General features: G+C 54.8%; 1 protein-coding gene across 10 annotated transcripts in view; it reads left to right on the top strand.

Annotated features, from left to right (window-relative positions):
- The first annotated feature begins 2,468 nt into the window (after positions 1–2,468).
- Positions 2,469–22,637, top strand: part of GRB10 (growth factor receptor bound protein 10) — a 190,752-nt gene continuing 170,583 nt past the window's right edge. For 6 of the 10 annotated variants that reach the window (XM_047840106.1, XM_047840116.1, XM_047840096.1 and 3 more), the window contains exon 1: positions 2,469–2,696. Coding sequence is in view for 1 of the 10 variants with exons in the window: in XM_047840048.1 (XP_047696004.1) it covers positions 3,603–3,638 (36 nt within the window). In the remaining 9 variants the exon portion in view is untranslated. Of the gene's footprint in view, positions 2,697–3,250; positions 3,639–22,637 lie in introns of those variants that run through there. The other 4 variants (XR_007148069.1, XM_047840048.1, XM_047840070.1 and 1 more) reach the window with 3 other exon arrangements.

The following is a 22,637-nucleotide window of genomic DNA, read 5'->3' as shown; positions in this document are numbered from 1 at the left end:
TGAACACAAAGCCACACCGCCTGGCCCCTGGCAGGCTGGGTTGTCGAGGGTAATGTCTACACTGCATGGCTGTAGGCCATCCCGGCTTGCATCCCTCTGAGAGGAAGCATGTGGCCTGTGAGCATTTGGAATTTGCAGCAGGAGAAGGCACTGAGGTGCAATGTGTCCACAGAATTGGCTCGGCCCTGGGGGACAGCTGCAGTTTCGAGGGCCACAACAAGAGTGACAAGTTCATGAACTTGGATCATCAAGTGGTACTGAATGGGCCCTGCCCAGAGGGAGAGGCATGTGCGGATGTCTGCAAGGAGCTGGAAAATGTAGGGAATGAGGGCCTGTCCTAGGAATCCTGGGGACCAATGTCAGCATGCCAACACTTGAGGACATTTATTTTGATCCTTTCTCAGTGAACAGTAATGTTGGAAAGCCCAGCCATTGTGAGGCAGCTAAATATGACAGAATCTTGAGATGGAAAGAAAGAAACACGTGGGGTGCCTGGGCGGCTCAGTGGGTTAAGCGTCCGACGTTGGCTGAGGTCATGATCTCCCGGTCTGTGGGTTTGAGCCCTGTGTAGGGCTCTGTGCCGACAGCTTGGAACCTGGAGCCTGCTTTGGATTCTGTGTCGCCCTCTCTCTCCGCCCCTCTCTTGCTCTCTCTCAAAAATAAACATTAAAAAATTTTTAAAAAATTAAAAAAAAAAGAAAGAAACACTGTAAAAAACACTGTAAAAAAGAGAAAGATTCTCAGATCATCAGGCAAAATTGGGATATGGACCTAGATTATATGCAAGTGTTTTATAGTGTAAATTTATGAATTTGGTAACTGTGCTATGGTTATGTAAGATATTTCAGTGCTTCAGGAGAGACATAATCAAACTATACAGGAGTGAGAGACTACAGTGCAGGGAGCTTACTACCAGTGATGCAAAAAATATATGCATATGTATATAGATGCTTTTCAAACATCTATTGAAGCTCCCTGCCTATCAGGCTTTCTGCCTGGTGCAGGCATTAGCTGCTAATGGGGGCCTTTGGCAAAGCTGTAAGATTCAAAGCTTATATACTTTTGAGCAGACGCCCAAATTAAGTTTTCTCCTGAATTTTCTCTCCACCCTTTGTCTACAACAGGAATCCTTGGGTTTTCTTCTTCCAGGAATCTAAGCTCCTTCGTACCATTTTCTCTAGATGTTCATCTCATGGTTTTCTCAGCTTGGAGCAAACAGTAGAGCCTTTCAGGAGGCCTATTTTAGCTACAGGAAAGGATGACCCTTCATTGATACATTCCGTCCAAAGGTGGGAAAAGCAGGAGCTATAAAAAAATGCCGCAAAGTGTTTTGGCATCATCCTTACTCTGCACTTACCAGCTACCTGACCTTCAACAAGTTATTCAACCTCCAGAAGATTCGGTTTCCCAGTCTGTACAGTGGGCATCTCCCAGAGGTTCAGAGTGGGGCGTAATTAAGAAGATTAGTGATGTTTGGTACAAAATGTGTGCTGAATAAAGGTAAGTTATTGTGGTGGCTGTTTCCGCCTAAAGACCCAGAAGAAGATGTAATTATAGTTAATATCCTATTTGTATCCTAATTTTGATTGGGGGGAGACATTCATAACCACATTGATGGCAATGGTTTCCATGAATTCGGGGTTCCCTCCTGCTAGTCAGTTTGTTATACCTATGACCTCATTTAACCCCTGGGACATCACTCTCAGGCATGCTCATTAGCCCATTTCAAAGACCAGGACATTGAGGCTTGGCTGCATTGAAGTACGTAGGGCCTCCCCACTCCACCCGCAGATGGGGAAACCGAGGCTCAGGGAGGCGAGGCCTCAGACCTGGCTGGCTGTGGGCAGACACCGCAAACCCAGGTTCTCCTTTCCCGGACAGGGACCGCCAGCCCACGACAGAGTCCGGGCATCCGCAGCTGGTCCCTCTGGTCCATCTGGTCCTCCCGCTGCACCCGGGATCAAGGATTTGGACTGCACGGTTAATACTTTTGAGTTTCAAAGGATTCGCTCCCAAATTGCCTTTCGGGACAGGTCCGACGGTGTCTTTCGCTGGCGCCAGAGCTTGGGCTGCTCGGATCCCGCACTCGGGGGGCCCTGGGGTGGGGGTGGGGGGGCAGGACGCGGAATCCCCTCGCCCCTGCACAGCTGTGCCTTTCCGCGCCTGCCCGGGGAGAGGCCTCCCCGGGTGCGGCCCCCCGCGCCCCCCGCGCCCCCGCGCGCCCCGCCCTGCGCCCAGGCCGCGGCTCCGCCCGCGCTGGCGGCCGCCGAGCGGTCCGGGCTGCGGCGGCGGCGGCGGCGGCGGCGGCGGCGGCGGGGGGAGGAGGAGGAGGAGGAGGAGGAGGAGGAGGAGGAGGAGCAGGAAAAGCGGCAGGGGGAGGAGGCGGAGGCGGTGGAGGCGGGCGGAGGCGGGCGGCGGCGGGCGGGGCCGGGCGGGTTTAAAGCCCAGCGAGGGGGTGGGGAGGCCGGGAGGAGGCAGGAAGGGACGCGAACGGCGCGCCGGCGGCGGGCTCGGCTCAGAGGCCGCGGAGACCCGCGCGGAGCCCAAAGTTTGCGCGCAGCGCCCCCCCCCCCACCCCCCCTTTTCGGGCGGCGGCGCGCGGGGGGCCGGGACCGCCCTGCGCGCCGCCCTCGCCCCGGCCGCGCCGAGGGTCGCCGGCGGCCACGCGGAGGCGGCCGGGAGCGGCGCCGCGGCAGGTACGGAGTTGGGAGGGGAGCGCGGCGGCAAGTTACTTTGTGGTCGGCGCGGCCGGGCCCGGCGGGCGGGCGCTCCCCGCGCAGTCATTGTCTGCGCTCGGGCCGGCCGGCCGGGGACGCCGGGCGCCGCGGGGGCGCGGCGGGCGGGCGGAAGGGCGTCGCCTCGGGGCCGGGGGGCTGCGGCGCGCGGCGGGGAGCCGGGAGCCGGGGGGCGGGGAGCGGGAGCGGCGGGGCGCGGGGCTCCGCGCGCGGCGATCCCGGCCCGGGAGTCGAGGGGCCGGGCGGCGCCTTCCCGAGCCCTACTGCCCGACGCCGGGCGCCCGCGGGCCGGGGCCGGGCCCTGAGCGCCGAGGCCGCGCTCCCGAGCCGCCCCGAGGGTGGGCGCCGGCCGCCCTTGCAGCCCCCCGTGCGTCCGCGGCCGTGGGGCCCTGCCGTCTCCAGCCGGAGCGCCGCCCGGCCGCGGGATCCTGGCTTTTTTTTTTTTTTTTTTTTTTTTTTTTTTTTTGGTTCTGTTAGTGGCCCCGTTACCCGCCGCTGGGGCCTAACACCAAGTTGTGGGCTCGCGGATCAGCCGTCCGCCAGCCGTGGAAACGCGATAAGAGCCAGACGGTTCGCAGAAGGAAATTTCTGATGCAACTCTCCGCCTTCGCTGGTCGCCTCTCCAAACGCCTGCCTTGCGACTGCCCTGCAGCCTGTGCGTTATGGAAATGAGGGTATTCTCGACTTTTGATGGGGTTCGTCTTTTCCGGGCGGTGGAAGGAACGCCAACTTTGTGCCATTCGCCCCTGACCGGAACGGTGGGCAGGGTAGGGGAGCCGCGGGGGACGTGGACCCGCTCCCGGAGCTTGGCGACGCGTCGGGAAAGATCGCGTGCCTGCAAACGTTGTATCCACTTTCATTGAAGAGATGCAAAGAAAAAAGGCCCCAAAACAAGTAGCGCTCGTGAGTAAATACGCGTTATTGCACAACTTTCTCTGTGCTGCTGTTTACGAGGCCAGGCCCGGAACACTTTGTTTCCGAAAATGCTGATTCAGCCGTTTGGAGCCCCCGACTTTTCAGAAATGGTGCTCTCTTTAACGTTTCGCTCAGTTTTACTCAGAACACATGTTGGTGAGCGCAGCAACAGGCGTTGGCTAGAGTTTACAGCACAAAGCTGCTCGTTTCTCACCGGGGTTGACCTAGTGTCTCCCTCTCTTTCTTTCCCAGAGGAAAAATAGGTAAAATCGAGGTTTCTGCAGAGGAGGAAGTTTTCCCCTACTCGGGGGATGGCGAGGTGTCTTTTAGGGGAGGATTTTAAGGGAAAGCCCCAAAACCAAATATGTGTTTCCAGGAATGATTCTGGATGACCGTTTTTTTTCCCTTCCTGTTAAAAATCTGAACTGTAGGATAACTGCACATAATAGTTGAGTTTTATTGGGAACACTTAAAAGAGAAGGGCCACGCAGGCCAATCCCCAGATTACAGGGAGGGAATTTGAGGACAGATGGACTTACACACCCAGCAAGTGGCTCCTGTAACTGAGAGGTGTCGCCACTGATACTCCCTGAGCAGTTCACGGTGCAAGAGGCTCGCAAAGAACCTTATTGCTTTAATCCCCTTCAGCCCCATGATCCCTGTTTTACTGGTAGGGAAACTGAGGCTCAGGAGGTTAATCGGCAGGCCTGCGGTCACATGACCGGCAAATGACAGAGCTGTCACCAGAGCCTAAGCTTTGGATTTTGTTTTTAGCCCTGTGTATCTTGTGCTGCTGCCCAAGTCCATTGTTCCTGAAAGTGAAATGGCCCCCGGGGGAGGCTTCTGCTGCCGGCCTCACGCACCTGGAGAAGGGAGAGGAGGCTCTGTGACCATTCTGGTCGCTTCCAACCTTCCAGATTTCTGTCCGATCGCCAGGCCGTTGTCATTTTGTGCACTTCTTTTTATCCTCCAAATGCAGTTATTTGGGGGAGGAAACTTGGATGTCGTGAGTTTGACACGGCTGTTGTGTTTCGTGTCATTAAAACAGCGTTCTAATAAAAGCCTTGTATCCCTGAAGTCATCTGTTGACTCTCGCCTGTGGTCTTTACCACTTTGGGGGCGGTGCTGGGCTGGGCAGAATGCCTTTCCTTTGTGAATCAGGAACCCAGAGCCGGGAGGCTTCTCGCCAGCTATTTGTCTAGAGAGTTATTGGTGGTGGCCGTCGGGATCGGAACCCAGGGCCAGTCTGGGAGGCCAGTCAGCCTCCAGCTGGAGAGAGCTGGAGTCCAAATCTAGGAGCTAGCATGAAACTTTGATTTTGACCGGGTGGCGGGTCTGAGACTTTATAACACACGGAAACCACAGTCCTGCCTGAACAGAGACCAGCCCCATCAGAGCTGTGAACGTTCTGTGTTGGTGTAGCTGGTAAAGCTGGTAAAGCGTAATGCCTTGAAGGTGGCATTGTTTCAGGAACCGATTCGCTTGGAGTTCTGTCCCTTTCTCAAACCGGTAGGAGGGTGACAGGGTGTTCTTGAGCCGGTGTCTGGGGTGAGCTGGGTTCCTGTCAGCACTGGGAGCTGAGGGGGCGTCTGCTCGGTTCAGGGGGGCAGTGTGTTAAGCAAGGGCTCCTGGGGAGAGAGTATTTGCCGTGTCTTTCATTTAGGTCACCACCATGTTCAGAATTGAAATAGGACTTTTGCTGCCTAGTGAAGGTTTTCTTCTTTAACCTGTCCTTGTTTTTTGCTTAATGGTAGAACCATGGGAAATCAAGGAAGGAATTGAGACAGTTAAGCTCCTTGGTGGGTGAGGCTGGCAGACGGGCACTTGGGGGATCTGGCAACCTTCTAGAAGGTCTGCATGCTAATGGGTGTATAACAGATCTCATCCGTTCAGGCACCTGCTGGCATTGGGTTGGTATTAGAGTCATAGCTGCACGCTTCTGGGGAGCTGTCTGTGCTCCCCCTCTTTCTGCCTCTGGCAGGGACACCTCGCCTCCACTGTCCTCTCCGGCTTTGAGGAACTTCTGAACTTCTCTCCACGGAACAGGCTTTGTCCCTGCTCCTGGGGATCACAGAGCCTGATACCTGGAAGGATGTGAAAGTGGGGAAGCGTGAAACCTTTCTAGAAAGGCTCTTCTATAATGATAGGAAGAAAAATGGCAGGACGGTCCTTTGAGACGGTAACTGAGAAAGCCGCGGCCCAGGGTTGTGGAATGTCCTCGGACAGGCAGAGAGGAGCGGTCCTGACTTTCTGCCTTTGGGGTTCACCGACTCTGAGGGGATCTCCCCTTTATGCCTCTGCCGTGGCAGAGATGGCCCGGACGCAGAGGGAAGCTTCCTCGCTGGTCCTGTGTGTGGTTTTGCCCGTTTGTGAAGGCAGCATGTCGAGGTGGAAATAGGATGCCCGCCCAGAATGCTGGGCATGAAGTTGGTGCATTGCGACTGGATGCCACTGGGGACGCTGGAATATCATTCCCATTTTTCAACCATTAAATTTATATGTGGGTTTGGGGGTTGCGGGTTTCCCTCGATGGTCGAGATCCTTGATTTGAGCATTGACTTGGGTTGGACCCACCAGAGTGGCCGGTGTGTTTTGGCATCCCCTGTGGGACAGGGTGCCGGGGAGGTGTTCTGCTCCCTTCTTGCTCTGTGCAGAGTAGCGGCCCGTACCGATGTTTGCACGAGGCCGGCTGCCTCAGTTTGCCCGCTGGGTCTGCCCCTTCCTAACGTGGCGAGCCTGAGTCACCACCAAGCTCATCGGTGAAATGAGACTCAAAGATGTGTTCAGCTGCATAGAGCTGGGGAAAGGGAGGAGGCTGGTGGCATTGTGTGACCCGCCGTGTAGCGCGTGACGCTTAGCGAGAGTCCAGACACCCTCCTTCCGTGCACGCTCAGCCTTGGCTTTGAGCCGCTCATGTGCTTGATTATCCTGCTTTCTATTAATCCGCGGCGTCTGCTAGAGAGAGGGCTCTGCCGCTCAGAGAGGCGCCTGCCCGCGCTTCGCGCGTTTTCGCTGCACTAGACCTTGGCAAGTTGACCGTGACCCGCGTTGAGCACAGACCCTGTGAGAATCCTGTTCTTGCCTGGCTGTAGCCACCACAGGTGGGGTTCGAAGAGGAAAGCGGGGTGGTGTGACATAGACGGTTTCTGGTGGCAGAGCATTCGACTCCGACGACGGTGACCAGCAGGCATCGACGTACTGGTTCCCTGCAGGGAAGACTGCGGAGCCGCGGAGGCCCCAGCGGGCTGCGGCGCTGTGTGCGGGGAGACCCCTGGTCTCGGGCATGTGGAGCCAGGTGGCGTCTGTTTTCAGATCCTTGAGGGGGGTGGGTGTCTGGAGTCCACAGAGACTTAGTCCAGCTGAGACAAGTGCGTGTGCACCGTAGGTCCTGATGGGCTGACCATGAGCCTGGGAAGGAGGTCTGCACACTGTCCAAGGGCTGTGCTGGTGGCCAGCCCTGCCTCTCCCTGAGTCCTGCCTGGGTTTCCTTGCTTCCTTTTCCTCCTTCCTTTTCTTTCTCTTTCTTTCTTTCTTTCTTTCTTTCTTTCTTTCTTTCTTTTCTTTCTCTTTCTTTTCTTTCTTTTCTTTCTTTCTTTCTTTCTTTCTCTTTCTTTCTTTCTTCCTTTTTCTATTTTTAATGTTTATTTTGTTTTTGAGAGAGAGCACGTGAGCTTGCAGGGGAGGGGCAGAGAGGGGGAGACACAGAATCCGAAGCGGGCTCCAGGCTCCAAGCTGTCAGCACAGAGCCCTACACGAGGCTGGAACTCACGAACCGTGAGATCACGACCTGAGCTTAGTCAGAGGCTTAACCGACTGAGCCCCCCAGGTGCCCCATGTCCCCCGTTTCTCATATGATTCTTTGATTTCTCTGCTAGGAAGGTGAGAAGCTGGCTTTCTGTCCCATCCCTGTCCTGCCCCTGTACTTCTTGTCCCCCCGTTGCCTCTGCTGGCGAGATCGGCCGATCTCGTCACCCACTGCTGATGCTATTGGGTCAGCCCCTCAATGCTCCTGGTGCCCGGCCCTGTAGCGCACTGCGGTCCCTTCCACTGCCGGGACGTGGCGCTTTCTCTGGGCGAGCTTCTACGTCTGCTTGGTGGTTTATGTATTTCGCGCCCCCCACCCCGATCTTCTCCGTCAGCCTTGGGCGGGGGTGTGGGGGGGGGGCTTGCCCTTCTCTTGGATCCCTTGTCTCTCCTTTTCCTCGTCTGTTCCCGCAGCAGGACGGAGAACATTCTGTCTTCGCTCCGGAGACGCAGTTGCTTGCAAATTTCTTGAGACCTGGTGTGTCTGCACACATCCTTATTCTACTCTCGCGGGTCCGTGTGTCCAGGAGAGACTCCTAAAGTGGTGGTTTTCCCTCACGTGTGTCAAGGCTGCTGCTGTGTGTAGACAGAACGCAGTTGAGAATGAAGCTGGTCTGGTTCTTGATGCTTCGTCTGAAACCTGCTCCGTAGTTTTTTTTTCTTTTTCGTTTTCTCACGTCTTGAAGCTTGTAGGATATTCTCTTTGAATCTTTGTTTGGAAATCCCTTGGAGAAGTGCCCTGATGCTGCATCTGTCGTGCGGGGTACATCGGGGGTCTCTATAGGCTGAACGTTTTTGAAGGAATCCTTTAGTTTGTCTTCTTCCGTCTTATTTGCTTGTTAGCCTACGGGATGGGTTCTCCGTTTACTTTTTAGCTCCTGTTTTCTGTCTGTTCTGTTCCAGGTTGTGCAGGGTGTTAGCCTTTCTAACCCTTTCTGTTGGGTTGTAAATTTCTGTCTTCATTTTTTAATCCCCGAGGACCTCTTTTCTGATTCTTTTCTTTCAGTAAACTTTTAAAAAAATATTTATTTATATGAAAAAAATTTGTTTTTGATATTTATTATTTGTTTTTAAGAGGGAGACAGAGAGCAAACGGGGGACGGACAGAGAGAGAGGGAGACACAGAATCCGAAGCAGGCTCCAGGCTCTGAGCTGTCAGCACAGAGCCCGACGTGGGGCTCGAACTCACGGAGTGTGAGATCATGACCTGAGCTGAAGTCGGACCCTCAACTGACTGAGCCACCCAGGTGCCCCTATTTATTTTTGAGAGAGAGTGTGAGCACAGGAAACACAGAGGGGGGGCAATGCAGAGGATCCTAAGGGGGCTCTGCACTGACAGCCCAATGGGGGGCTTGAACTTACGAACCTCGATATCAGGACCTGAGCCGAAGTCGGATGCTTAACTGACTGAGCCCCCCCCCTCCCCCCCCCCCCAGGCACCCCTCAATTAAACTAAGATTTTAGAGCAGTTTTAGACGCGGGGCGTTTGTTATGTCATTGAACCTGTAGCAACACTCTGTCATTGCTGAAAATGATTACTTTTATTTTAATGGCATAATATCCTTATTTCATAGATGGCTCTATTTGTTAAATTTTGGGACGGGGTATATTCATTTCTGTTTTTTTTCTCTTTTTCCAATATTGTTTATTTTCTCCAATTTTTATATTATTTAAAAGTTTTCTACACCTTTGGGCCTGACTTAGGCAGACAGCAGAGCCCGTGGCAGGGAAGGGCTCACAGGGATGTTTTATTTGGGTTTCTAAGCCTGGGGAAGCAGGGGTGAAGCAGGGAGGGAGGCAGTAACCAGGGGACTGGCCTCTGCAGTAATTGAGAGATACTGATGGATGGCTCCAGATTGTGACTGTCCCCAGACAGTCTTGGGGCCGGGGAGGGGAGGAGGGGGACTCCTTTTCCCTTCTGTATCCACCTGCCAGGCCGTGTGTGCAGGCCTGTGGGTGCTGGGTGCAGACCACGCGGGCAGGCCTTCCTCGACCACCCATGGGCCTGTGCCCAGGCGGTCACCCCAGCAGTGGCCGGACAGAGGCCGAGACGGGTGAGGCTGGGGTGGTGTCTGACTCACTCCACGTGGCCCCCATCTTTCAGGTTCAAGGCTTTGCTTAGACTTCCGGCCTTCGAGGACGGCTGTCTGGCTGCCCCGATGTCCGGGAGCCCCTGGTGCCGTGTCCTAGGTCTCTTCTCCTCGGCCGGCTGGACTGTGTGCAGACACCTCTTGATCGCGGGCCCTGGGGACATCCGCAGCCCTGCGTCACCTGCACCTGGCCCACCTGCGCTCAGCCTGGTCCCAGAGATGACCCCCCACCCCCACCCCCCTCAGCTGCTTCAGAAAGCAGCCTGCTCTTGCGGTGCTGAGAGCAGGGCGTTCGCCCGGCTGATGGCTTTGGGGGAGGACGCGGGTCCTTCGACTTGAGTGAATTCTCTTGTTTCAACCCCGCCTCTCCTACGCTGCCAGGGGTAAATGGTGGCTCTCCTTCCTGACACTTGCTGGGCTGGCGAGATGTCAGCCTTTGTCTCCACTCTCTTGCCTGGCGTCTGGCTCCTTTGCATCTTTGAGTCAACTTCCCCTCGTCCACTGGCTTTCCGGCTTTTATGCCTCTTAAAAGATCCCCTTCCTGTTGTCGCAGCACAGCCGAGTGTGGGCTCCGTGGGTCATTTGGCGCAGGCCTGGCTTTTCTGGATTCTTTGCCTGCCGCTGCGCTGGTTTCCCTCTTGCTCTCCCACACGCGCCTGTAGCTGGGAGCACTGGGCTTTTTTATGGGGGGGGCGTGGCAGGGGAAGGCCCTTTGGTCCTGGGAATCGCTGTTCTTTCCCGGGAGGCTGCAGGGCGGGTGTGATCCAAGCCGAGGCGTTCACGGTCAGGGCCGAGGGCAGAGGGCAGGGTGGACGGGACCCCTGAGCCTCCCTCGGGAGGCGGACTGCAGAGGTGGGTTGGAGTCACCGCAGACAGCAGCTGGGCGTTGTCAGGTCTGGGAGGCAAGGGGGGCCAGTGACTCGCTCTGTCACCTTGGGGAAGTCCCTCTGCCTGCACCTTGACTTCTCCTGGAATTTCGGGGTTGACCTCTGTGCCTCGGTTTACCCCGTAGCATCTCCACCACAGGGACGCCCGGTATTGGCGTTCACACTCGGCTGGAGTGTGCTTCCCCTCGGCACACAGGCCAGGCGGTTCAGGATCTGCCAGGACGGTGACAGGGACTCACGGCAGTTCGTTTTGGGTCGAACACTCTGCTTTTGGTCTGCTTTCATGGGGTCGACTTTACTCTTTTGTTTTTATTAAAAACACTTTTTAAAAATATGTATTTATTTTTGAGGGGGGGGAGAGAGAGAGAGAGAGAATCCCAACCAGGCTCCACACCGCCAGCATGGAGCCCGACGTGGGGCTCGAACCCACGAACGGGAGATCGTGACCTGAGCCAAAGTCAGACGCTCAACCGACTGAGCCCCCCAGGCGCCCCTTTGGGGTCGAAATGTCGGAAGCATGTGGTCCTGGTCACTTTAGAGCCTCTCTGCCCCACTGCGTCCTCCAGGTTGGAGGACCCGTGACCCCCCACTCGTTCTGGGGAGCACTTTGTCATTCTCTGCGTGTCTGAACACAGCGCCTCGCTGGGCTCCCGGCTCCCTACTCCCTTTTATACGCACGTGAGCATGGTAGTGTCTGAGCGTCAGAGTTCGCTTCGAGGTTGACCGTTCTTACTGCCGTGAGCGAGGTCATGTGTGGCGTGCTCGCCGGCTCTGTGGCCTCGTGCCACAGAGTCACTTATCTCCGGGCCACGTTGTTTCCCCTTTGTTCGTTTCGGGGCTGTGCGTGCGCATCATGTCTCTGGTGACTGATGCTCCCTCCGGAGCACTTGTTAGCCTCTGGCTTCAAGAGGTGGCTTCTTTCCCTTCCTGGCGGTTCTTGCTCTGACATTTTGGGGACGGGTGTGCGTGACCCTGGAAACCCAGAACTGGCTGTCCCTGGTGTTCACGCAGGCCCCCAGAGGTGGAAAGAGTGGACGCCCATCACGTGTCCGGCTCATGGGCCCGGGGTTCCACCAGCCCAGTGCTGTGCCTGGTTTCCCAGGTGGATGGGGAGAACTTTGTTTCCACGAGTAGCCAGTGTGTGTCCTGGGCCATCAGAGCGCAGGTGGCTTGCGGGGGAGGCCCGGGCACAGTGGAGGGGACAGGGGCTTCTTTTCGATTGCCACGAGAACCAGGGGTTGGAGGGTGGGCTTGGGCAACAGAGGTGCTCGCTGAAACCTTGGGGTGTGACCCGGTCCCTGGGGTTTGGTCTGGCTGTGCGCCCCCCTTTCCTCCAAAGTGCCGTTCCCTTGAAACTGAGGAGTGTGGGGTCAGGGCCGTGCTATAGGGTCCTCGGGGCACATGTGGAGTGACAAGAGTGGGTCTCATTGTACATATTTTGGAGGCAGGGCAATGTCCTCCCCTTGCCAGGATGGCTCCCCCACTTTCTCCGTGTCAGAGCACGTCAGGCTGTGTCGTGGGGTGCCCACGATCCCAGGATCTGGTGTTCTGCACCCAAGTTCCATGGTGGGGGCAGAGCTGTGTGGCCTGCACCCCAGCTGGTCTCCCGCTCTGTGCACTGTGCGGCCTGCCCCAGTTCTGTCTCCCACGCTGCGCACTGTGCGGCCTGCCCCGAGTTCTGTCTCCCACCCTGTGCCACTACGGATGTGGATTCACTGGGGCCCAGTGCTGCAGTGACCCTGTGGTCTTCACCTGCACGTTGGCCAGGCATGGCCCGGCCCCGGGTGATCAGAAAAGATGCCAGTGGTCAGCTCTCTGTTCTCGCTGTGCGCTTTGGTGGCCTGGGGGTGCCAAGTGGCTGTGTGGTCTTAGAAGCGCCGTCCCCAGCCAGCCCGGTCTCCTGCTGCCCAGTGGGAGTCCGGGAACCCACAGCCCCTGGGTCTCAGCTGGCGGGTGATGTTATGTAACCGTTTCTAACTTAAATTGTTTAATATGTAACAAGTAATAACCGTACCCAGATAAGCCGTCCGCTATCTCTTGGCCAAGCGGTAGGCAGGGGGGCGTGGGTGCCAGCTGGAGAAGTGGACAGATAAGGGTTTGCCCCGGGGAAACTGGCCCTTTTTCTCTGCTAAGGACAGATACCGAGGCCTGCCTGGACTCTGCTTAAACCCCACCGACACGTACGGTCTGGTAGCAAAACCGCAGGTCAACACACGTTGTGACGTTGTGTCCTTCTGTCCAAACCCGCCTCCTCCACCGACGAGGGGAGAGCGTGACATGCTGGGGAGATGGCACAGCTTGAATTAGTTCAGCACATGGCTGCAAACGCAGGTGGCGCTTCCTGGCCCTCTCTCTGAGAAGCACAGTCAGGTCACCTGTCCCCCACGTTGATTGCCCCTCTCATCACCTGCCATCTGCTGGGTGGGCGGGGGGGATGGCAGGAGTCCCTGCCAGGGTGTCGACAAGAGACGCCCACACACAGCAGCTATTGTCTGGGGAGGCTGCCGTGTGCGCGGCCGGACCCCTCATTCCCCAGCCTAGCGAGGATGAAGTGGGCGCCTACCCTCACGGTTCCCCATAAGCGCGAGAGGTGGCCGGCGACCGCGGGGTCTGGCCTGTGCTGAACCTGAGTCTGGTTACAAGTAACCGAGGGACCAGGCACTGCCTTCAGTCCCACAGTGTGTCTCTGCTCCTTTACGTCCCGTGTCATTTGCTGGGTGGTCCCCCCCCAGGTGTCACCCAGGAGTGTTGGGTGGGGCTAGAGGGTGGGCCTTGGGAGAAGGACTTGGTTTTTCCTCTCCTCTGACACTCTGGGGCACAAGGGGGGTGAAGACCCACAGAGGAACGCTTAGTTCAGGTTTGGGGTGCAAGGCGGCCACACGGGGAAGCACGGTTTCACCGTAGGGGTTGTTAGTGCGCCGCTGGCTTGGGGGCCCTCACTGCGCGCCCTGTGCCCGGAGCCCCCGAAATGGATGGAGCTCAGGGCCTTGGAGGGTGGAGGCGGGGTGGGGTGGGGTGTGTGCTAACCGCTGCAGGGCGCGGCCCACGGGAGGTACAGTGATTTCACTGTTGCTTTGACAGGGGTGGGAGGGACTCCAGGAGGAGGGAATATAAGCGTGCATGACGCCTCGGCATTCTCGAAGGCTTCCTGGCACCCACTGGCGTCACTTAAGTTCCACCCAGAGCTGCGTGTCCGAACTTCTCAGAGAACATCACATCTTTTGGATTTTGGCGTTTGGTGACATTTTTTGCTACTGTCCAGATTCACTGATGCTTGACCCTGATGGTCCCGCAGAAGCCGGGCAGCCTCTTGGGGTGTGGACTAGGGCCGTGGTCAGAGTGTCTTAGGAAATCCGCGCGGACTGGAACAGGTGTACCTTCCTCTCAGACGGCAGGTGATGCTTTGAGATGCCCGGGTGGAGGACTGATGTTAGGAGAAACCAGGGGTTCTCAGGCGGTGACCTCTGCACCTCCTGTTTCAGGGTCCCCGCCCCTCTGTGCATGCCCCCAGGTCTTGCTCCGATGCGGGAGACCTGGCTTGCAGAGCTGCGGTCTGGGGTCTCCCACCTTTGGGAAGCAGCCAGGTGACTCATACGGGGACACAGCTGGAGAAGTGGTGCGTGGTGCAGAAGTCCCCGCCGTTCAGGATCTGTGTTCCAGGCTTCGGACCCCCAGTTGGGTCAGGAACTTGGCAGCTCCCACCTGCCAGAATTCTTGCCTGATCAGAAGGTCAAGGGCAGAGCGAGGGGTGGCGTTGGGGTAGTCTGAGCCCTGTGGGCCCCGGGGTAGGGGGGGGCTGGGAGAGGATGTGAGAAGGGGCTGTTGTGTGGCTGTTCTTGTTTCTGTGTAGGCTCCAGGGCTCCACCAGCCCCGCCCAGCGCCCGCAGTTAACACGGCCACACATCAGATCCAAAATTGGTGTGATGTGCCCATATTTACTCCTGTTTCATAGAATTCACTGGGGTTGGTGTCCTAACCCATCCCACCCATCCCAAACCTTACAAGTCCCTGAACTCTTTCTACGAAGGCTTATTCTGATCAATTCAGGGAGAACATTCTCCTTCCCTCCTCCTGTGGGGCGTGGGCTTTGGTGGAGGCTGAATTAGAGGGACAGGAAATTGCTGAGTAGGGGGCCTAGGGGGCCAGCGGGTGTGTGCTGTATCCGCTTGCTTCTTCCTCCCCTTTCTTTCCCTGTCTCCTTGGGCAGGGAGTCCAGGCTCTCCAGAACCTTCCTGGTCTGTGGGGCATTGCCTGCAGGCACGTGGAAGAGGGTCAGAGCCGAGCTCCAGATGCTCCCGGCTCAAGTCTGATGTCAGGGAGGGAGGACGGCCCTGAGTGCACGGATGGGACCTTTAGGTCATCGACGATGAACTTGTTTCTCCTCTCAGTTAACTTCTGTGCGGAAGCGGTACTGGGGCCTGGGCTCCCACGATTTGCTTTCCCCGAGGACAGCTGGAAGCTCTCAGCGCTTGGGCAGCACTTAAGCAGGAGAAGGGTCTCTCCAGGGGTGTTCTGGACGGTTCAGCAGGTGTTTGAGGAGCTGGCGTGACTCCTCAGTCCATGGCTGCCCCGCTCACGTTCAAGATCATTGACGTCTGTGGAGGAAGGGACAGCGAGCAGCGAGGGATGCATGGCTTGGCAACAAAGAAGCCACACCAGCGTATTTTTCACTTACCTTCCCGGAGGGAGCTGGCAAGTGTTTGTATTGACACAAGTTCAGTATTAACAGTGTCTGCAAACAGTCCTTAGACTTAAATGTGCCCATGAGTTGCCCAGGGATCTTGTTAAAATGCGGATTGTACCTCGGAAAGTCTGGGGTGCGGCTCCCAGGCAGGCCGTCCTCGTGCTGCTGCTCAGAGCCACACTTTGTGTGCTTAGCTCTTAATATGTGTGTGCCGTCTTTTCTTTGGTTTCTTCTCTAAAATTAACGCTGTAAGGGCTATTATTACTAATGCTGTTACTTAATCAGGAATTTTGCCAGAACTTTTTCAGTGACGTGCCCTGCATTGTTGTACGTGGCGTTCTTTTCTTTTTTTTTTTTTTTAAGTTTATTTATTCTGAGGGAGAGAGGGAGAGAGAGAGAGAGAACAAGTTGGGGAGGGGCAGAGAGAAGGAAAGAGAGAATCCCAAGTAGGCTCCGAGCCATCCATGCAGGGTCCCGCGTGGGGCCTGAACTCACTCCCAGTGAGATCATGACCTGAGCTGAGATCAAGAGTTGGGACACTTCACTGACTGTGCCTCCCAGGGAGCCCACTTGTAAGTGGCATTCTTAAACGTGCCCCTACTTTATTCCAATTTTTCATATTGGCACAGAGTCCTATGTTGACATTTACTTGGGTCCCCGTAGCTTTTACTCGGTGGTTTTTCTTTTGTTTACGATGAGAGAAAACTGAAAAGGTGGAACCCTTTTGAATCTTGCACGGTCCAGATGCCCTACCTGTCTGCATCATAGGACGGCACGGTCCGTGTCCCATCGAGCTTGGAAACCCCAGGACCCCAAGCATCACAGAGAGACGCTGCTGAAGTCCCCAGGAGGTCGCCTGTCCTCTGCTAGCCTGAGCTCTGCCATCCCCTGGGAGGTGGGCTGGGCTCTCGTTCCCCGTTAGTGGAGGTGATGTGAAAGCCACTCAGGTCTTACTCCTCTGGGAGTCTCTGTTCTGTGAGGCCGCACGGTGTGACCAGCTCTTCTTTGTTCTACCTTTTGAAAACTTTCACCAGCAAGAGCTTTCCTGGGATAATGGCCCCTTTGGAATTCTTGTATTCTCGCCTACCCTCATTGCCCAGCACTGATGGACGGACAGTGACGGAGCCCATGGGGCTTTGGATGCCATTCCTTGGTCGGCCTTTATCAAGCGTGTCCTGCGCTCAAGGGGATGTTGGACAGCTTAGTGCTTTCCCAAGGGCCCGCAGATGCCACAGAGCTAATATTCCTCGGCCAGATGGGCTGGGAAATGTCGGGGTAGATAAACCTTGTTTCTTGTGGCAGAACTTGCAAGAGGAGGATAAATTATGGTGGTTCCAAATTTTAGGGCTGACTTTGTCACAGGGCTGGTCCTTCAGAGAGTCCTCTCCTCCCTTTGTAAAAATATTTTTTTAATTTTAATTTTTTATTTTTGACAATCTTTTTTATTATTTAATATGCATATTTTTGTTGTTTATTTACTTATTTGGAGAGAGAGAGGCAGATGGAGAGGGAGACGGAGAATCCCAAGCGGGCTCCACACTGTCTGCGTGGAGTCTGATGCTGGGCTCGAACCCAAAAATCGTGAGATCGTGACTTGAACCGATACCAAGGGTAGGATGCTTAACTGACTGAGCCACCCAGGTGCCCCGAGTCCTCCCTTTTTTGAAAAAAAAAAACAGCTTTATATAGATATAATTCACAATGCCGTACGATTTACCCAATTGAATTCGAAGGGTACGCATCAGTTATAATTAGTAGGTTCACAGATATGTGCGTGTGTACGTGTGTAGACACATATATATCATACTCAGTTACTGTATTCACTCGTGTGCACAACCACCACAAGTATACTTGAGAACAACTCGGCAGTTCACAAGGAAACCCTGTGCCCTCTGGTTATTACTCCGTCGCCCCACCCACCCCTAGACAACCTCTAACTTTTTTCCCGTCTATATCTATTTCTATGAATGGGTTCACATGCTATGGGGTTTTTGTGCCTGGCTTCTTTCATTTAGTATGAAGTTTTTAAGACTTGCCTGTATTGTGGCAGAGTTCTTCCTGTTTATGGCTGAACAATGTTCTGTTGCACGTACACACCATCTTTGGTTTATCCATTCAACTGTGGATGGGTATTCGGTTCTTTTTACATTTTGACTATTGTGAGTAGTGCTTTTCCAAACATGGGTGTACAAGTACCTGTTTGAGTCCCTGCTTTCAAATTTGTTTCGTATATACCTGGATGTAGAATTGCGGGATTTTATGGTAATCCCATTTTTAGTGTTTCTGAGGAACTGTGCTCTTGATGGCGTAGTCTCGTGGTTGCTATGCGGAAGGAGTGGAGAGGTGTGTGCATTTTCTTGCACGACTCCAGAAACTGCTTGGACAAGACAGTGACAGCGTGCTGCCTAGTGCTGAGCTTACTGGGGTTGCCTTTGACCGTCAGGACGATCTCGCAAGCGAGGGAGAGAGTCTCCCTTCTGTAGATGGGAACTGGGAACCCTCCAGGTCACAGGCCTCGTTCAGGGTCAAGTGGGCACAAGAGGGAGGGTTACTGACACCTGTACTCACTCACGGATCTTCCTTTGTTCCGCTCAGTGCTGGGGAGAAGGGACGTGTTCCCACCAAAGACCCACCAGCTTGAACAAATGGGGACGTGTATGATAAGAGGCAGGACCCCATCCAAGCATGTTGATTCTTTGCTCTCAGCATTTTCTTTTCTTTTCTTAAAGTTGATTTGTTTAGTTTGAGAAAGAGTGCTAACAGGGGAGGGGCAGAGAGAGAGAGAGAGAGAGAGAGAAGAGAGAATCCCAAGCAGGCTCTGCTCTGTCTGTGTGGAGTGTGATGCTGGGCTCGATCTCCCAAACCGTGAAGTCATGACCTGAGCCGAAATCAAGAGTCAGACACTTAACTGACTGAGCCACTCGGGCACCCCTCCGCATTTTATTTTATTTTATTTTATTTTATTTTATTTTATTTAAAAAAAAAAAATTTTTTAACGTTTATTTATTTTTGAGACAGAGAGAGACAGAGCATGAACAGGGGAGGGACAGAGAGAGAGGGAGACACAGAATCTGAAATGGGCTCCAGGCTCTGAGCTGTCAGCACAGAGCGTGACGCGGGGCTCGAACTTACGGACTGTGAGATCATGACCTGAGCCGAAGTTGGATGCTTAACCGACTGAGCCACCCAGGCGCCCCTGCATTTTAAATATTAAAGGAAAATGAGTAACTTCATTTCACAGTGCCTGGCACATAGTAGGTCTTCAAAAGACATTTAATTTCTTTTCCCTGGGGGAGTTTTTCAGGAAAGATCCTGGGTTCTTAGCAGTCCAGAGGCTCTTGGATTCAGAATGGTCGAGAGGCTGCGAAGTTTGGGAACACGGGTAATGCTACTTTGCCCTGGGGTATCCGTTCACCTTTGTTCCAGGTGTGGGGGCCGCCTTGTGGTTTTGAGTGTTGCAGCCGAGACCTTGGGTTTTGAGTGGCCTTCCGGAGGCAGGCAACAGAGTTTTCCTCTCACACACGCCTCTCACAGTCATACTCCTTTTTTATTTCTCAGAATGTTCGAGGTCATTGGATGGTTATCTCTGTCCATCACACCATCTCATGGAGGCTCTGTTATCTCTAGTACCAAGTTTCAGGGCACCCACGGGCCACGTGAATTCCTTTGAGTTTTTAAATGCCTCTCAGGGTCCATTTTGGCTTGCAGAGGTGAGGACAGAAAGTTTCCTGCACCGGCTTCTTTCCTTTAGCTGCGTGCCGTCGCGGGTCCTTCCGGATAGAAATAACAGGCCTTATGAAGGTCCTTGCCCCATTTAGAAGAGTCAATCTCACGTACTCAGGTCAGAGATAGATCCTCTTTCCCCTTAAGCGTGTGCTCAGTCCCGGGTAATCCTGCAGCGGGTGAGCCTGGGGGCACTGTCTGGAAGCTCTGGAGCCTGGGAGACACAGTCCCTTCCTGTCCTCTACAGCGTGTCCCCACCTCAGGCCACGGGCTCTGGCCTCCCACGTTGGACAGTTAAAAAAATTTTTTTTAAACCTTTATTTATTTTTGAGAGAGAGAGAGAGAGAGAGAGAGAGAGAGAGAGAGAGAGAGACAGGGTGTGAATACAGGAAGGGCAGAGAGAGAGGGAGACACAGAATCTGAAGCAGGCTCCAGGCTCTGAGCTGTCAGCAGAGGGCCCGACACGGGGCTCGAACTCACAAACTGTGAGATGATGAAGTCAGAGGCTCAACCAACCGAGCTACCCAGGTGCCCCCTCGCCTTTTTTAAATTTTTTTAAAAAATCTTTATTTTTGAGAGAGAGAGTGTGAACAGGGGAAGAGCAGAGAGAGAGGGAGACTCACGTTGGATAGTTTAGACAAGCAGCCAGGACCGACGTCACTGAGAATGTGTCGGGGGAGATCAGTCCCTGGGCGCTGAGGGCACAGTGGAGGTCAGGCCCCGGCTTCTCATGGGAGATGGTGGGGTTCAGGCATCTGCAGGGCCAGGAGCCCCGGGGAGGCTGTCTGTCCTGCAGCTCCCTGCAGATAGGTAGAAAACTGGAAATACAGGACATGTGACATTGCCCCTCTGACTCTTTCCCGGCTCATCCAGGAGGCAGGGAAGAACCTTCGGAATGACTTCCAGCCGGGCATCTTGCCAGAATCCTGCAGGGAGCACGGTTGAGCAGATACTTTTCACAGGGAGCACGGTTGAGCAGATACTTTTCAAAGGTGACGACCCCCGGGCTCCCTCCTCAGATCTGCCCCGTGGAAGGGGATACCCTCCTTTATTTACATGGCTTCAGGTTAACAGTCTGAAACTCAGAAAATCTTTCCTGAATGATGAAGTCTCTAAGGAGTCTGGCTCCCCAGGAGCTGAGGCTTTCCATGCAGAGCATCAGAGATAGCAGGAGGTCCCCATGCGGACTGTCCCCGGTGTACATTCAAGTCCTGGGTGCCCAGTGAAGCCGCTGTCCCCGGGAGGGACGACCCCAGGGCTGGTGGAGCTTAGGGGCTCTGGTTCTCACACATTTGCTCCCAGGACCCGCCGGACAGCCTTAGAAGTGACCAGCGACCTCCAAGAGTGCGTGTTTTGTGATACTTGCCGCTTTAGAAATGAAGACAGATTGACAAACTATTTATTCCTCCGTGGAAAGGAGAATCAACCTGTTCTATGTGCACAGAAGGACTACCTCTTAAGAAAAAAAATAGCCGTGTGTGGAGGAGAGTGACTTCGTTTTACATTTTGTAAATCCCGTGAAGATCTGGCTTAGTCGAAGGCTGCTGGGTTCTCGACCCTGTGTCTGCAGCCAGCCCTGTGTCAGCGCGGCCTCCAGGGGACCCCGGTGTGCCCTCAGAAGTGCATGGCGGCTCAGCCCAGCCTGAGTCACTGAACCGTGTGGGGCGGTTTGGTGACTGTGCCCCCCTCCCTTTTTTTTTGTGGAGCCTGTACTGTGCACCTGCTGCCACTGGGTACCCAGATATGCAGGGCAGAGGTTCAGGCCACAGTCCTGTTTCCCCACGGGGAAGTCAAGTGTCTGCAGAGGAATCAGAGACCAGTGTCACTCCCCCTGCCCCCCCAGAGCACTTGGGAACAAGAGTGAGACCAGCACTTAAAAAAAAAGAATTTTATTTTACTTTTAAATTTTTTAAATGTTTATTTGTTTTTGAGAAAGAGAGCGCGCGCGCGAGAGAGAGACAGAGAGACAGAGAGACAGCACGAATAGAGGAGGGGCAGAGAGAGAGGGAGAAACAGAACACGAAGCAGGCTCCAGGCTCCGAGCTGTCAGCACAGAGCCCGATGCGGGGCTCGAACCCACAAACTGCGAGATCATGACCTGAGCGGAAGGTTGGACGCTCAACTGACTGAACCACCCAGGCACCCCTGTTGTGTTTTGTCTTGTTTTTTTTTTAAGTTTATTTTGAAAGAGACAGAGACAGTGCAAGTTTGGGAAGGACAGAGAGAGAGAAAGAGAGAGAGAGAGAGAGAGAATGAATGAACCCCAAGCAGGCTCTGCACTGTCAGCACAGAGTCCAACACAGGGCTCGAACTCCCGAAACCGTGAGATCATGACCTGAGCTGAAATCAAGAGTCAGACGCTTAACTGACTGAGCCGCCCAGGTGCCCCGAGACCAGCACTTTGTGGCTGAGGCTCCGAAAGTGAGCTGATAGGGGCAAGGAGCAGAGTGGTGTTTCTCCTCTGTGCTGTGGACCAGCACAGCCTCAGCCGGCACTCAGACCCCAGAGCCTCGGAGTCGGGGCGGGCGAAGACAGCCAGCGGCTGACTGTGCGGTGGGACAGACGATAAGCCGACAGTGAGGCGGTCTTGGCCGTGTGACCCGTTTTTCTCTGTCAGGTTACACTTCTTATTCACAGCGCTTCTGATGCCAAATGTGTGGTTTGCCCTTCCTGACCCCAGTGCCCCAGCTCCCCAGACTGGGTGTCCTGCAGTTCCTCAAAGTTCAGACACCGTCCCCCTGGAGTTACGTCAGACCCCGCGGGTTAAAGGGCTGCACAAGAAAGAGGCCCCCCCTTCAGAGGCCAGCTGAAGATGCCCAGGACCCCCGTACGTCTGACCCTATAGGTCTGAATCAGGGGTGTGATTCTCTTCTAGGTTTGACGGTTTGCTAGAACGGTTCACAGAATTTGGGAAGGCCCTTTACTTACACTTGTAGGTTTATTGTAAAGGCTACAACTCAGGAACAGCCAGATGGAGGAGACACATAGAGCAGGGTACAGGGGAGGGACCCCGTGGGGCTTCCGTGCCCTCTGTGGGCGTGCCACCCTCCCAGCCCCCCAGAGGGCTCACCCACCTGGAAGTTCTCTGAACCCCGCCCTTTACGGCTGTGTGTGGGCGTTCCATTAGGTAGACACGGTTGATCAACTCATTGGCCACTTGTGATTAGTTCTGTCTCTAGCTCCTCTTCCTTCCCCAGAGCTCATGAAGGTGGGGGCCACTGAAAGTTTCATGTTCTAACCATGCTTGGTCTTTCAGGTGACCAGCTCCCACCCTCAGAGGTATCACGGGATCCCAGCCACCTGCTCCATTAGTGTACGAGACACCCATCACTCTGGAGGTTTCAGAGTGCCAGGAACTAGACAAAGGCCAAATATTTATTTGTTATATCACGCAGGTGGTGCATGGTGAGCCATAGAACGGATCCAGGGGTTGGGAACCAGCTTGGGAAGAGTGAAGGAGAGTCAAGGGATGTGAGGAATACGTGGTCTCTGTTGGCGAAGAGAAAGTGTTCCAGTCACTGACGTGGGTGGCTTTGGTCAAGATGAAGGACCGATTCCTCCTTGGGTCTCTAGGTCCGCTTTCTTCCCGGGAGGCCTCCTATGTGGTGTGGTGGCTCCCACCTTTTTCTGCGCATTTGGCATCACAATCGTGGAAGGAAATGGAATCATAAAATGATTTAGATTAACTTCAGGAATTTTGACGGGAGACCATTTGAAGTCAGCCTGTTGTGACTGTTTTAATAGCTCAGATCACCAGGAGGAGGAATTAGGGAATGTTGGTGTGGGTTTTAGGGTGGAG

This window comes from Prionailurus viverrinus, chromosome A2 (genome assembly GCF_022837055.1).
Source record: "Prionailurus viverrinus isolate Anna chromosome A2, UM_Priviv_1.0, whole genome shotgun sequence".
NCBI classification, from domain to species: Eukaryota; Metazoa; Chordata; class Mammalia; order Carnivora; family Felidae; genus Prionailurus; species Prionailurus viverrinus.
This window is presented reverse-complemented; position numbering and strand designations above follow the sequence as displayed.